The sequence below is a fragment of the Sprattus sprattus genome (genome assembly GCF_963457725.1).
Source record: "Sprattus sprattus genome assembly, chromosome: 16".
Lineage (NCBI taxonomy): Eukaryota > Metazoa > Chordata > Actinopteri > Clupeiformes > Clupeidae > Sprattus > Sprattus sprattus.
In genome coordinates, this window is record NC_137914.1 from 1,272,800 (window position 1) to 1,287,799 (window position 15,000).

The 15,000-nt window shown below is 45.3% G+C and overlaps 2 protein-coding genes across 2 annotated transcripts in view; both read right to left on the bottom strand.

The window, feature by feature from the left end:
* The window catches only part of LOC308377365 (transcriptional repressor protein YY1-like), an 8,727-nt gene extending 2,059 nt beyond the window's left edge, over positions 1-6,668 (bottom strand). Inside the window, exons 1-4 of the mRNA XM_080853985.1 lie at positions 6,050-6,668; positions 3,252-3,411; positions 1,309-1,369; positions 796-954 (exon numbers count right to left, since the gene is read on the bottom strand). Of these exons, the coding sequence (XP_080710111.1) occupies positions 796-954; positions 1,309-1,369; positions 3,252-3,411; positions 6,050-6,584 (915 nt within the window). The 5' untranslated portion in view covers positions 6,585-6,668. The remainder of the gene's footprint in view (positions 1-795; positions 955-1,308; positions 1,370-3,251; positions 3,412-6,049) is intronic.
* A 1,658-nt stretch (positions 6,669-8,326) lies between these two features.
* Positions 8,327-15,000, bottom strand: part of evlb (Enah/Vasp-like b) — a gene marked incomplete at both ends in the record, with an annotated part of 52,427 nt that continues 45,753 nt past the window's right edge. Inside the window, 7 exon segments of the mRNA XM_080854451.1 lie at positions 8,327-8,364; positions 9,096-9,153; positions 10,570-10,630; positions 11,051-11,111; positions 12,516-12,564; positions 13,984-14,032; positions 14,434-14,537. Coding sequence (XP_080710577.1) covers positions 8,327-8,364; positions 9,096-9,153; positions 10,570-10,630; positions 11,051-11,111; positions 12,516-12,564; positions 13,984-14,032; positions 14,434-14,537 — 420 coding nt within the window.

Genomic DNA, 15,000 nt, shown 5'->3' on the forward strand with positions numbered 1-15,000 from the left:
CATCACCAAGTGAACACACACAGACACACTCACGTGCAGACACACTCACACACATACACTCACACATTCACTAACACGCACTCACACACACACACACACGCGCACACACTCACACATTCACTAACACGCACTCATAGACAGGCCCACACACTCACATATTCACTAACACGCACGCACAGACAGACCCACCCACTCACACAGACGCACACACTCACGCACACACAGACACACACTCACGCACAGACACTCACAGTCGCACACACACACAAACACTCACGCACGCACAGACACACACTCGTGCACAGACGCACACACACTAACGCACAGATGCACACACTCACTCATTGACGCACACTCACACACACACTCCCTCTCAGACGCACACACTCATGCACACACACACTCACGCACACACACTCATGCACAGACACTCACACTCAAGCACAGACGCAGACACACACTCAAGCACTAACGCACACACAGACACACACACATACACAGACGCACACACAGACACACACACACACACAGACGCACACACAGACACACACACTCATGCACACACACACTCACGCACACACACTCATGCACAGACACTCACACTCAAGCACAGACGCAGACACACACTCAAGCACTAACGCACACACAGACACACACACATACACAGACGCACACACAGACACACACACACACACAGACGCACACACAGACACACACACTCAAGCACAGACGCACACACACAGACGCACGCACATGCACACACAGACACAAACAGACGCACAGACACACACACACCTGGAAGGGTTTTTCCCCGGTGTGTACCAGCTGGTGCCGCTTGAGTTTGGAGCTCTCCACGAAGGCCTTGCCACACTCAGCACACACGTGCACACGGGGGCCGTGTGTGTGCAGATGCTTCCGCATCGCCGAGTTATCCCGGAACATCTTTGTACAGCCCTGAGGGGAGGGGAAGGAAATGGAGGTTACAGTCATCAAAACAGGGCAGAGTGGAAGGATTTGGAGGTTACACCAATCGACCCAAGACTGCGTTTCACAAAAGTGCCGTTGAACAACTACCATGCGTTTAGTCCAGGACGGAGGGGAAGGATTTGGAGGTTACACCCATCAGTCCCTGACGCTTTAATGTTATTGGTGAAAGACACATTTGAAAAAAGTAACACTGTTATTTCACTCTCATATTTATTCTGATACATTTTACGAGAGATAAGTCGATGAAGAGCCAGACTAAGATAAGAGTACAGTAAGGCAGAGAAGACTAACACAGCGGGGTCAAAGGTTACCCATGTTTACCTTGTGAGGACACGCTATCGTCCGGGGCGCATCGTCCTCTTTGATCTTCCGTGGCTTCATCCTGGGGCAACACACAGAAAAGAACAAACTCACTTATAAATCCACATTTACATCCACCGGAACACTTATAAATCCACATTTACATCCACCGGAACACTTATAAATCCACACTTACATCCACCGGAACACTTATAAATTCACATTTACATCCACCGGAACACTTATAAACTCACATTTACATCCACCGGAACACTTATAAACTCACATTTACATCCACAGTAGACGCACACATATTTATACTGTCACCGTCATAATAAACCATATATTTAAACAGTTCCTGTGAAAATGAAGCATAAAGAGAGAAGTCTTCATTCCAAAGCAGGGATCATCACAAGACCAAAAGGGCGTCTATGAGACCCCAGCTTCCTGTTTGAACCGTCCACTTCATCTGACCACCACCACTCAGTGGCTCAGGGGTGAAGGGTCAAGTTTATGATCGATCCTGGCAAGCTGAATACCAGTCTGGACCAACTCACTGGGGCCTCATACACCCTGAGGGGTTGTGGGTAAAGAACGAACGTCTGCCAAGATGACCTGAGGCCAAGCCACTCTCATACTGCACCGCGGCCACATCAGGACCAGTCGGTGGGAGCGTCTAGTGACACAACGTTACACCGCTGAGAGGCAAATGAGTCTTTAGCGAGGGATGCTTTACTGCAGCGAGGGATGCTTTACTGCAGCGAGGGATGCTTTACTGCAGCGAGGGATGCTTTACTGCAGCGAGGGATGCTTTACTGCAGCGAGGGATGCTTTACTGCAGCGAGGGATGCTTTACTGCAGCGAGGGATGCTTTACTGCAGCGAGGGATGCTTTACTTCAGCAAGGGATGCTTTACGGCAGCGAGGGATGCTTTACGGCAGCGAGGGATGCTTTACTGCAGCGAGGGATGCTTTACTGCAGCGTGGGATGATCTACTGCAGCGAGGGATGCTTTACTGCAACGAGGGATGCTTTACTGCAGCGAGGGGCGCTTTACTGCAGGGAATGATGCTTTACTGCAGCGAGGGATGCTTTAGTGCAATGGTCTCACGCTGGCACTGAAGTTCTCCTCAGTCCAGACACAAGTTTTTGTCCCATCAGGCACAGGCGACGTGGCCCTGAAACCATCAGCAGTATCAACACTTCAACCATCCCCACCAGATCAACGAGTGATTAAGCATCACGTGATACGAGTGCCATGTCACAACACAAGCGCTCCACCTCCGTGTCCTACCCTCTCCCCACACAGCTGGTGACACATAATGACAGTTTGTGCTCCAATGTTGGTGTTTTGAACAGGCCATTGAGAGTGAGAACCCCCGGTGAAGAACAACCTCTAGATCACCACAACCTAACAGTCAGTTTTGTGAGCCTTAACTTCTTTAAAAAGTCAGTGATCACCCGTCAGCCCGTGTGGAGACACACACACACACACACACAAACTTACCAGCGTGGATCTGACTTGTGGGGGCTGGTAACCTCACTGAAGGGACTAAAGACACAACATGCGCTCTCACACACACACGCGTGCACACACACACACACACACACACACAACAGGCCCAGAGATCAGTCAAAGGTGGACTGAAGGGGAACCATACTGCTCCTGAACACTAGTTTCAAAAGCTCCTTTGCAGCAGAAAATGGGCAGACCACACACAAACACAGACAGAGACACACACACAGACACACACACTCACACTCACACAACCCTCTGTATACAGGGGATGTTATCTTTTACCCTTAGTTTACAGTGTAGAAATTTAAAACTGCATATGTGTGACTGAATACGTGTATGTGTGTGTGTGTGTGTGTGTGTGTGTGTGTGTGTGTGTGTGTGTGTGTGTGTGTGTGTTTGTGTGTGTGTGTGTTATTGTGTGTGTCGGACTGCTCCCAACCCCTCACCTTGCGAACTCCGCCAGCTGCTTGGGGTCGGAGAGGTCGATCCCGGGAATGCCTCCCGGCGGGAGCTTCTTCCCGGTCATGTACTCCGAGTAGTCCGGAGGAGAGTTCTCCCCCACGATGTGCTCCTCCACCACCTCATGGTCCATGTCCTTCTTGTCATCTAGCACAACAACAACAACAACAACAACAACAACAACGACAACAACAGGAGACAAAACAACTTAGTATAAGTATAAATCCTTATAAGTCGCTTTGGATAAAAGTGTCTGCTAAATTACAAAATGTAAATGTAAAGACAGAAGTCAAAACACAATAACACACACACACACACACACACACAGAAGTCAAAAATGCAGCATGAGAGATCACTCACAGAGACACACATATACAGGCCTGAACCCTGAGATCACTCACACATATACAGGCCTTCACCCTGAGATCACTCACACATATACAGGACTGAAGCCTGAGATCACTCACACATATACAGGCCTGAACCCTGAGATCACTCACACATATACAGGCCTGAACCCTGAGATCACTCACACATATACAGGACTGAACCCTGAGATCACTCACACATATACAGGACTGAACCCTGAGATCACTCACACATATACAGGCCTGAACCCTGAGATCACTCACACATATACAGGCCTGAACCCTGAGATCACTCACACATATACAGGCCTTCACCCTGAGATCACTCACACATATACAGGCCTTCACCCTGAGATCACTCACACATATACAGGCCTTCACCCTGAGATCACTCACACATATACAGGCCTTAACCCTGAGATCACTCACACATATACAGGCCTTCACCCTGAGATCACTCACACATATACAGGACTTAACCCTGAGATCACTCACACATATACAGGACTGAACCCTGAGATCACTCACACATATACAGGCCTTAACCCTGAGATCACTCACACATATACAGGACTGAACCCTGAGATCACTCACACATATACAGGACAGAACCCTGAGATCACTCACACACAGGACTGAACCCTGAGATCACTCACACATATACAGGACTGAACCCTGAGATCACTCACACATATACAGGCCTTAACCCTGAGATCACTCACACATATACAGGACTGAACCCTGAGACTGAACCCTTGTCAAAGCTGGCTGACTGCTTCCCTCTGACAGCACCTAGTTCCTCCTCCAAAGAGACACACTACTCTCATCTTGAACCTAGTTCCTCCTCCTCGCTCTGCAGGGCCGTAGACCTCTAAACCGAATTGCGTTTCCCAAAAGCATCGTTGAGCAAAGACTGAGGTAACCGTAGAGAGCGAGTCGTCTTTAGATAGTGCCCTCCTGCAGTACTTTGACAGGTCACTAGGGGTCGCCGTTCCCCGTGTTGAAAAAACTAGAGTACACAGACTTCACACTAAAGTACGTAAGTAAATAAAGAAACAACAATGTGATAACGCCAATAGACAAAGCGTGAAACGGCATGACGTTTCCTGAGCAGTCGACTATAAACGGTCGGTCGGAGGGACGTGGAATATAGTTATCTTTAAACTCCAGTAAGTGTTAAAGCTGGGAGAGCCGTACATTTCAAGCCACGCTGAGAAAACGCTTCTGTCTGACCACGCAAGACGTCTTCCTGCGATCCCGGTGCCGCGACATGAACCATACTCGCAGCAAACTGTTGTTTACTAACAAACAACCCCTGTCACAACCTCCCTTACGATTGGAATTACTTACAGAGCTGGTTAGCAGAGTTAAGATATGTCAGAAGAGATCATCTTGAACTCGCCAGAAGTAAAACGAACGTTTTTTTTTTAATGATGCATTCATAACTAGCTAGCTACCTTGCTCGCTGTTACAGCGCTGCACAGCTAATATTCGCTGTTCTCTGAGAGCAGTGAACGCATTCGAAGCTGCAGCACACCCATCTAGCTACGTTAGCTAACCTCTATAGTTCGCCATCTACTTGGGATTAACGGAATATCGTTACCTAATTGCAGTTATCAATTGCAATGGTGGCTAAGTAGCCGTTTCACTTATTGTGCGATAAGAAAATCGACTAATGTCAATAAATGGCGATTATTGTTGTACCTTTAGTTATTTAGCTAGCATGATGATTATCACATTGATACGAAGCAACGTCCCTGACGTTATTTAGCTTAGTTCGGTATAAAATGTAATGTTTGCTAACAACTAAAATATTGGTGCAAGTACTATACAACGTTGCATGTGACGCAATGCTATCCTACAGGCAATGTACCTTTACTGTGAGTGCAATACCGTTATAATGGACTATTTGTGAAGAGCAGCAGACATCCAATGCATTTGAGTGTATTAGCTAGTACACCACCGACGCTTCAGCGTGTAGCTATCGGGCGATTCCCTGCTGGCGCTCCGTGGTAAGCTAACTATTAGCAAGCCAGCTAACTACGCGACTACGCAGTTGAGGCCTGCAATAATCTGCACCAGCAGCGCTCTTGCACTTGCAACCGCCGCCATCTTCCCCCGGCCGAACCATCGCCATTTTTTCGGGCCGCCATACTTGACTCGGGGAATATGGCGGCGCCCATCAACACCTAAAAACATGGCCTCCCGTCAAAACAAAAACAATTCCATCTTACAGCAAGCTCTTTCGTTCCCAAACACTTTGAAATTCACCCCAGACGCTTCTATCACGGACTACTTTTGGAACAGCGCTAGCGCGGAAGGACAACGCCCTGCAAGGCCTTGCTTTGTAGGCTAGGAACACCACAAACACACATATAACCGATGAAAACACTTTCAACAAGACAGGGCAGACTAACCTGATGCCCACATCGTAACGGAAAATTCTCCTTCCAGTGTCTTTATTTGCACTTGCTTTTGCTCCCATTTTCTTCCGGTAGCTTCTGAAGAACTTAGATAGCTTTTTTTGCCCGCTCTCTTTCCACTACTGCCTCCCCCCTTCTTCATCCGCCCCATGGAGCTTTTCCCTGCAACAGTAACCAGAGTCTGACCGATATATTCATCCTCGATCCCGGGAGTCGGGACGGGAATAAGGATTTGATCTTCATATCCATCGTCTGCATGGAGGTCTGAGTCGTCCCCGCCAACAACCTCCTCTCGGGTCTGGACAAGAATGACTTCTTGGTGGTGATGAACATGACCTGGGTCGTCTGAATCAAGCGGTTGTAGGGCGATCATGGGTTGGTGTTCGTCATCATCGTCTTCTTCGCCGACCACCGTAGTCTCAATAGTCTCCACAGGAATCGTTTCTACTTCTATTTCATGAAGTTCCACTATCTCCGCCGGCAGCTCGGAGCCATCAGTTTCTATATACAGCGTTTCGCCGGATGCCATATTGAATTCCGCCAGCTTGCTGGATCATACACACTGAGCGTACTGCCCCACAAACACACACCCCCTTGCTTGCACTGTTAACCGTCCTCCCTCCTCGATAATACAAATAACTTCACTCGGTTCACACACACTCGGCAAATCACGCTGCACTACGCTCCAATTTCCAGTCTCGCGAGACTTCAACAATAATGTGACTAATTCACAGAAGGGGCAATAATAGCTCTCATTTCGATTATTCTAAATGCAATTATAAAGATATATACTCTCTTAAAATCATTCTCCAATCTAAAGCAATTTAAAGCAGCAAAAAACAGCCCGTCTTTGATACAGACACACACACCAGTCCATTTCACAGCCTAGGTTACCTCAAGGCGTTTATTTTCCCTGTAATTTATATTCCCATTTTCTATATATAAATCTTTATTTCAGACGCCAAGTTCCATATAAAATACCACATAAAACTATAACTACTCCATCTATCTATTAATCTATCTATCAGTTTAAGCTATCTTAAAAGTGGGTAAAGGTACCTCTTCAGTCCTGTAGGAAATTGTGGAGCAACACAAATAACAGAATCTTTTCCGTTATGCTTATGTTAACAATTTCATTTTTATTTGTTTATTTTATTGTATTATTATAGTTAATTTTAATATGTGGGCACTCTGAGATTCTTTGGAATGAAAAGTGCGTTAAAAATAAAATGAATTATTATTATTATTATTACAGATGAAAATGCCAAACCCAGAAACGACACCAGACTCTGAGACAGCACAGACCACTTCAGATGTTCACAGCTTTATTTGAATTCATTTTGTTTTTAAAACCAGGAAGCACTTGGTCAAAAAGAGGAAATAAACGAACAATACACATCCTTGCAGCCAATAAACATTTGTTTTATTAACAACATGATCACAAATACTCCGGGGAACTGATTTTTTGTCTTTTTTTTTTTTTGTCCATAAGATTGCAATATTCAAAGAGCAACACTTCATGTTCCATCTTTTAATATCGGGTTCAAACTTGTTTTTAAAAATGATCCGCCAGTGATTCCCACACACATCTGTGTTGGCAAAAGGATAAAAAACGTTTATTAAAAATCTCACGCTCAAGGTAATGAGAACAAAATCAGAATGTGCTTGTAACTGTATTCTGAAGAACACACAACCAGAGGAAAATGAGATAAAATATAAAATATAAAATGCTAAGATAAATGATGTGCAACAATATCATTATTATTATTATTATCATTAATATTATTAATATAATTATATTATTTTTTGTCAGCACTAAATCTACCACTACATACATATACACCAATACATAAACTAATAATAACAATAATAATAATAATAATAATGATAATACAAACAAAAAGACAATAAAATAATTAAAACAAGATGTTCAAATTTAGTTACATCCCTAAAGACATGTTGAAAAGACAGTCTTTACAGATCAATTTGTTTGAAAAATGAAAAGAGAAACCAGTGCAAGTGTCCTGCATTCTTCTCCACTGTTTCACATCGGGGTGGCTACCAAAGGATGTTTCTGTCGTGTCAGAGGAAGGAATGGTACCATGATTCTTTTTTAAGAACAGCCGCTGTGATTGACAGACAGCCCAGACGGTTGCCACGGTGACGGTCCCTTCCTCTTCAGGGCTACAGCAGGTCCTGGTGTGGGGGGGGTTGGGGTCGGGGTCTGGGTCGGGTGTTTCTCAGACAGGTGGGTCACGTAGGTCCAGGGGATTATGACGTGCTGACTCGACTCAGTTCTTGTCTAATGGCTGAAGGTGTGAGAGAGAGAGAGAGAGAGAGAGTGAGAGAGAGAGAGAGAGAGTTGAATATGTGCAGTCCTGTCACATCCTCAGAGAGCAGGCCATAGGCCTTAACTCATAGGTTTTTTATCTATTCTTTTCTACAACTGTATATGTTTTTTTTTCTTTACATAATTATTATAACTGTTGTGTTTTTTTGTATGTATTTATTTGTCTTATTTTGTATTTATTTAAATAATGTATCTGTTCCTGTATTACCATAATTATTTTTTATTGTTGTTTTTATTATTATTGTTGTTATTGTTTAAGTGCTTTGGCAACAGTGTATCTCACATTCATGCCAATAAAGCCAATTTAATTGAATTGAGAGAGAGTATAGTGTATAGTGTACAGGCATCCCTGACATAGAGTGTGTGTGTGTGTGTGTGTGTGTGTGTGTGTGTGTGTGAGAGGGTCTGTTCAATAGGACTACATGTACAGTTCACTCTGAGAAATGTCTTTCCACAACAAGTTCCCCCATCATCAATGTAGACAATTCCTGGTAGGAGTAAACCTGCTTGGCAATAAAAACATTTCATGATTCTGAATATGGAGAGGAGCAATAGAAACTGAGCATGTGTTAAGCTCATAGCACACACCACTACTGTATATGGAGAGCTACGATAAAGACCCACCATGTTTATTTATTAAGTGTATATGTTTTCACAAAATATGGACTTTGATGCAGAGGTGAAACATACCATCAATGATCTCATCCTTCACCTTGTGCAGCTCACGGACAACTTCTTCCAATATCTCCTGTTGGAGAAAGTGAGAGGAGTGGGGCAATGGTTAGCATGACGGTGTTACTCTAGTCATACGCTAAACACGGTATTCATGATATAGTGTTAGGGTTGGTTAGCATGACCGTGTTACTGTGGTCATACGCTAAACACGGTATTCATGGTTAGCATGACGGTGTTCCTCTGGCCATACGCTAAACACGGTATTCATGATTAGCATGACGGTGTTACTCTAGTCATACGCTAAACACGGTATTCATGGTTAGCATGACGGTGTTACTCTAGTCATACGCTAAACACGGTATTCATGATAAGCATGACGGTGTTACTGTGGTCCAGGGGTCTCAAACTCAAGGGGCCGATTAGTGTCCAGTCTGGTCATTGGGGGCCAGATTCTTACGGTAAACGTTGGGGTGGCCCATTTAAATCAATGGAACTTTTCTCATTTTTTTTTTATATCAATAGAACTTTGAGGGCCTGCTCTAGTCATACGCTAAACACGGTATTCATGGTTACCATGGTTACCATGACGGTGTTACTGTGGTCATAGGTTAACACGGTATTCATGGTTACCATGGTTACCATGACGGTGTTACTGTGGTCATAGGTTAACACGGTATTCATGGTTACCATGGTTACCATGACGGTGTTACTGTGGTCATAGGTTAACACGGTATTCAGGAGCATGTTGTATCTGTGCAGCAACTTTGTGTGCCGCTCATGTAGTGTTGTTTGTGTGCCGTTCATGTAGTGTTGTTTGTGTGCCGTTCATGTAGTGTTGTTTGTGTGCCGTTCATGTAGTGTTGTTTGTGTGCCGTTCATGTAGTGTTGTTTGTGTGCCGTTCATGTAGTGTTGTTTGTGTGCCGTTCATGTAGTGTTGTTTGTGTGCCGTTCATGTAGTGTTGTTTGTGGACGTTCATGTAGTGTTGTTTGTGGACGTTCATGTAGTGTTGCTTGTGGACGTTCATGTAGTGTTGTTTGTGTGCCGTTCATGTAGTGTTGTTTGTGTGCCGTTCATGTAGTGTTGCTTGTGGACGTTCATGTAGTGTTGTTTGTGGAGCGTTCATGTAGTGTTGTTTGTGGACGTTCATGTAGTGTTGTTTGTGTGCCGTTCATGTAGTGTTGTTTGTGTGCCGTTCATCTAGTGTTGTTTGTGGAGCGTTCATGTAGTGTTGTTTGTGGACGTTCATGTAGTGTTGCTTGTGGACGTTCATGTAGTGTTGCTTATGGACGTTCATCTAGTGTTGTTTGTGAAGCATTCATGTAGTGTTGCTTGTGGACGTTCATGTAGTGTTGTTTGTGGAGGTTCATGTAGTGTTGTTTGTGGAGCATTCATGTAGTGTTGCTTGTGGACGTTCATGTAGTGTTGTTTGTGGACGTTCATGTAGTGTTGTTTGTGGACGTTCATGTAGTGTTCTTTGTGGAGCTTACCTGTTTCATTCTGTCCAGGTCTAAGGCGTCTGTGTCACTGATGCTTCCCACAGGCCGAACCCTGGTGACATGAGAAGAACCATTCAAATCACTATGGTTACACCCTGGTAACATGAGAAGAACCATTCACATCACTAGATCACAGAAATCAGATAGCGCTACAGCACCCCCTTCTGGTCATTTTAGGCTACTACACTTCAGCTAGGCAGACTGACCCATATCTGTTATGTTGTGTTTAATGGCATTAAATAAATAACACAATTAGTAATGCCTAACATTATATCAGAGGAAAGAAAGTATCAGAATTTGATTCCAGAGTCCTAAGCACTTTTTAAAGGATAGTTTCTCCATTGTAAAAATATTTTTTCCTCCAGGTTTAAACCAAACAAAACCTTCTTAAAGGAGGACAGAGGCTGATTCTGTAATGGTTGCGGCTCAGCTCTGGCCCTGATCCGGCCCTGATCCGGCACTGGGGTCTTACTTTGATACTAGCGACGAGCGCTCAGCAGAGTTGGCCCTGTCCCATGGCTTCTTTACGCCGTCTGTACACAGGAGAGAAGAGATATTAACCAACTGAACAACACACACACACACACACACACACACACACACACACCGACACACACACACACACACACACACAAGAATCTTGATTGTAGTGCAGGTAGTGTGAGTGGACTGTTTTCTGGTGATATTGCTACTGAGTCTGAGTCATTCAGTATACTGTTGAGGTTAAGTATACTGTGTAGTGACTGAGTTGATTGGGGCACACCTTCATCCCCATTCATGTCAAACACACCTGTGCGTGTGTGTATGTGTGTGTGTGTGTGTCAGTGACCTGCGGTGAAGTCAGTACGAGGGTAGGCACTGAGTTATGAAAGCCAGATTACTTTATTTATTGTTTAGGCTAATAGGCTACGTCACAACAGTAGGTACAAGTGCGGCACACAGGCACGGTCGATCGATGTATAAAAAAAAAAATCCAATCACGATAACATATCGTACTCTCAGTCTCGCACACGCATGCACACACCAGTTAATGTCCAGCATCAGAATGCAAACATCTTTATCCGCACAGCGGCCAATTATGTATGTCAGTCAGCAGCAATGAGAACACACACTGCTCAATTGAATATGAAAGCAAATGGCTTGCAGTCGGCATTAATTCAACCCCACACTTATCATTTCAAAATTAAGCTCAAAATAGTTTCTAACTCACCTGACTAGCACAGCCACAATGCCAATCTTTTTTGTCATACCAGTCCGTTTGAAACGACAATTTTTGGTCCCTTTTTCTGCAGAATTTCATTTAGTGTTGGAATAGGCCTCCCTCTTGCTAGTTACTACTTTTTTCTATTAAAGTCGAGTTTGGAGAAATGTCTAAGTTCCACAATATCGGTAGATACCGCTGTTGTCATTTTTACTTTGATTTTCGCGGGGATTACGCTTAGCTGGTGTAATGACGTCAGCTGCGCAAATGTCCAGTAATATCTCAATTTGAATTGGTCCATGTTTGATACGTAACGTAGATGATTACTGGCATAACATATTTACGTGCAAAGGCACAGTAGAGTTGTGCCTTTCGACGTACATATTAAAGAATACAGAATCTAAGTGCGCATGCGCGACATGAGTTTTTCGCTGCCGTTCAAAATGAATGGACAGTAAAGGCACTGCTTATTCTACCGTTTTTTTGTATTTGTTTATGCGTAACTGATACAATTGTCATCGTAACATCTAAACAATTGGAATAACGTATGTATTGCATATATAAATCACAAGAATACTCGGTACAAATACAAATACAAGTTTATTAAATAAAATTATTTAATAAACATTTTTACGTTTGAATTTTGTCAGGGTAGGCAGTGCCTACCTTGCCTACCCTGACTGCACGTCACTGGTGTGTGTGTGACTGTAACAGAAGCATTGAATGTCAAACACACCTGTGGCATTCTGGCCCCGGGCCATAGGGGAGGGAGAGTTAGGGTCGTCCTGCAAACACAACAAACAACAGTAGTTACACGTCAGACACACACACACACACACACACACACACACACACAAACAGTAGCTACACGTCAGACACACACACACACACACACACACACACAAACAGTAGTTACACGTCAGACACACACATCAGACACACACACACACACACACACACACACACACACACACACACACACACACACACACACACACACACACACACACACACACACACACACTAACAGCAGTTACACATCAGACACACATGTGAAGCTGGGGAGTGCAGATAGAAGAGAGAGGGATGGTGAGAGAGAGAGAGAGAGAGAGAGAGGGATAGTGAGAGAGAGAGAGAGAGAGAGAGAGGGATGGTGAGAGAGAGAGAGAGAGAGAGAGAGGGATAGTGAGAGAGAGAGAGGGAGGGAGAGAGAGAGAGAGGGATAGTGAGAGAGAGAGAGGGAGGGAGAGAGAGAGAGAGGGATGGTGAGAGAGAGAGAGAGAGAGAGGGAGAGAGAGGGATAGTGAGAGAGAGAGAGGGAGGGAGAGAGAGAGAGAGGGATGGTGAGAGAGAGAGAGGGATGGTGAGAGAGAGAGAGGGATGGTGAGAGAGAGAGAGGGATGGTGAGAGAGAGAGAGGGATGGTGAGAGAGAGAGAGAGAGAGAGGGAGAGAGAGGGATAGTGAGAGAGAGAGAGGGAGGGAGAGAGAGAGAGAGGGATGGTGAGAGAGAGAGAGGGAGGGGGGAGAGGAGAGAGAGAAAGAGAGAGAGAGAGAGGGATAGTGAGAGAGAGAGAGGGAGGGAGAGAGAGAGAGAGGGATGGTGAGAGAGAGGAGAGGGAGGGAGAGAGAGAGAGAGGGATGGTGAGAGAGAGAGAGGGATGGTGAGAGAGAGAGAGGGATGGTGAGAGAGAGAGAGAGAGAGAGGGAGAGAGGGATGGTGAGAGAGAGAGAGGGATGGTGAGAGAGAGAGAGGGAGGGTGGGAGAGAGGTAGATGGAGAGAGAGAGAGAGAGGGATAGTGAGAGAGAGAGCGGGAGGGTGAGAGAGAGGGAGATGGAGAGAGAGAGAGAGGGAGAGAGAGAGGGATAGTGAGAGAGAGAGAGGGAGGGTGAGAGAGAGAGAGGGAGGGGGGAGAGGAGAGAGAGAAAGAGAGAGAGAGAGGGAGGGAGAGGAGAGGAGGGAGAGAGGGAGAGAGAGAGAGAGGGATAGTGAGAGAGAGAGAGGGAGGGTGAGAGAGAGAGAGGGAGGGAGAGAGGGAGAGAGAGAGTGGGAGAGAGAGAGAGGGAGGGAGAGAGAGAGGGAGAGAGAGAGAGAGAGAAGGTGAGGAGAGAGAGAGAGAGGGAAAGAGAGAAGGAGAGAAGGAGAGGAGAGAGAAGGTGAGGAGAGGGGGGAGGGAGGGAGTCTTTTCTGTGTCCTTCACTCACACTTTGTCCGTCCTCATCTTTCCTCTCTGGTGCTTCACACGCTCTCCGTCTGGAGGAAGAGAATCACAAGTTCTGCTTTGATTGATCTATTATTGATCTATGATTGATCTATGATTTAAACGCATCATTCTACCCACATATCAATTTCCAGCCATTGCCATGACAAGTGTTTCCGTGGTGATATAAGTGGCAACTATGGGCTAGGATTACAGAGCAGCGTCATCTCCCTGAGGTACAGACTCTTGATGGCTGTCGGACAGAACAGGTTGAAGGTTCTCTATCTGTCCTCACAGCACCTCAGCTTTGTGCTTGGCTAGAGGAACTCCTTGCTCTGGCATTCTAAGAACCAATATTTAGTTCTAGATCAGAATCCCTCAGAGGGTTCTCTCTGGCTGTTCCGGAGGACTGAGGAGCGCTCTTACCTCCGCGCCAACAGGGCGGCACTCTTACCTTCGTGCCAGCAGGGCGTTCATTTCCTCCATTAGGCCTCCTCCACTGCCACTCTGGCGATTGGCATCATTTTTGGCAGCAGAATTCTCGGCAGGTTGTTCAGGCTGTGGGTAGAGAATGGCACAAGAGTCAGCCGCCTCCCCTTTAGACTACTTATGTGGAACACCCTCAGACCTTAGAATCACACACACACACACACACACACACACACACACACACACACACACACACACACACACACACACACACACACACACACCTTAGAATGACTAAAGTACTGATTCAAAGCTCCCAAATTCAGAGACTGCATTCTGCCTCTAAATCCTAAATAACAGAAACTATGAAACTCTGAACTGTCTCCAATCATACTATGCCTATCATATGCCTATCCTATGCCTATCATATGCGTATCATGTGCGTATCATATGCGTATCATATGCCTATCATATGCCTATCCTATGCCTATCATATGCCTATCATATGCCTATCATATGCCTATCATATGCCATCTTAATGATTGTGCATGTGCTGAATACACACAGGAGTGTGTTTCAACCTACAGGCCTC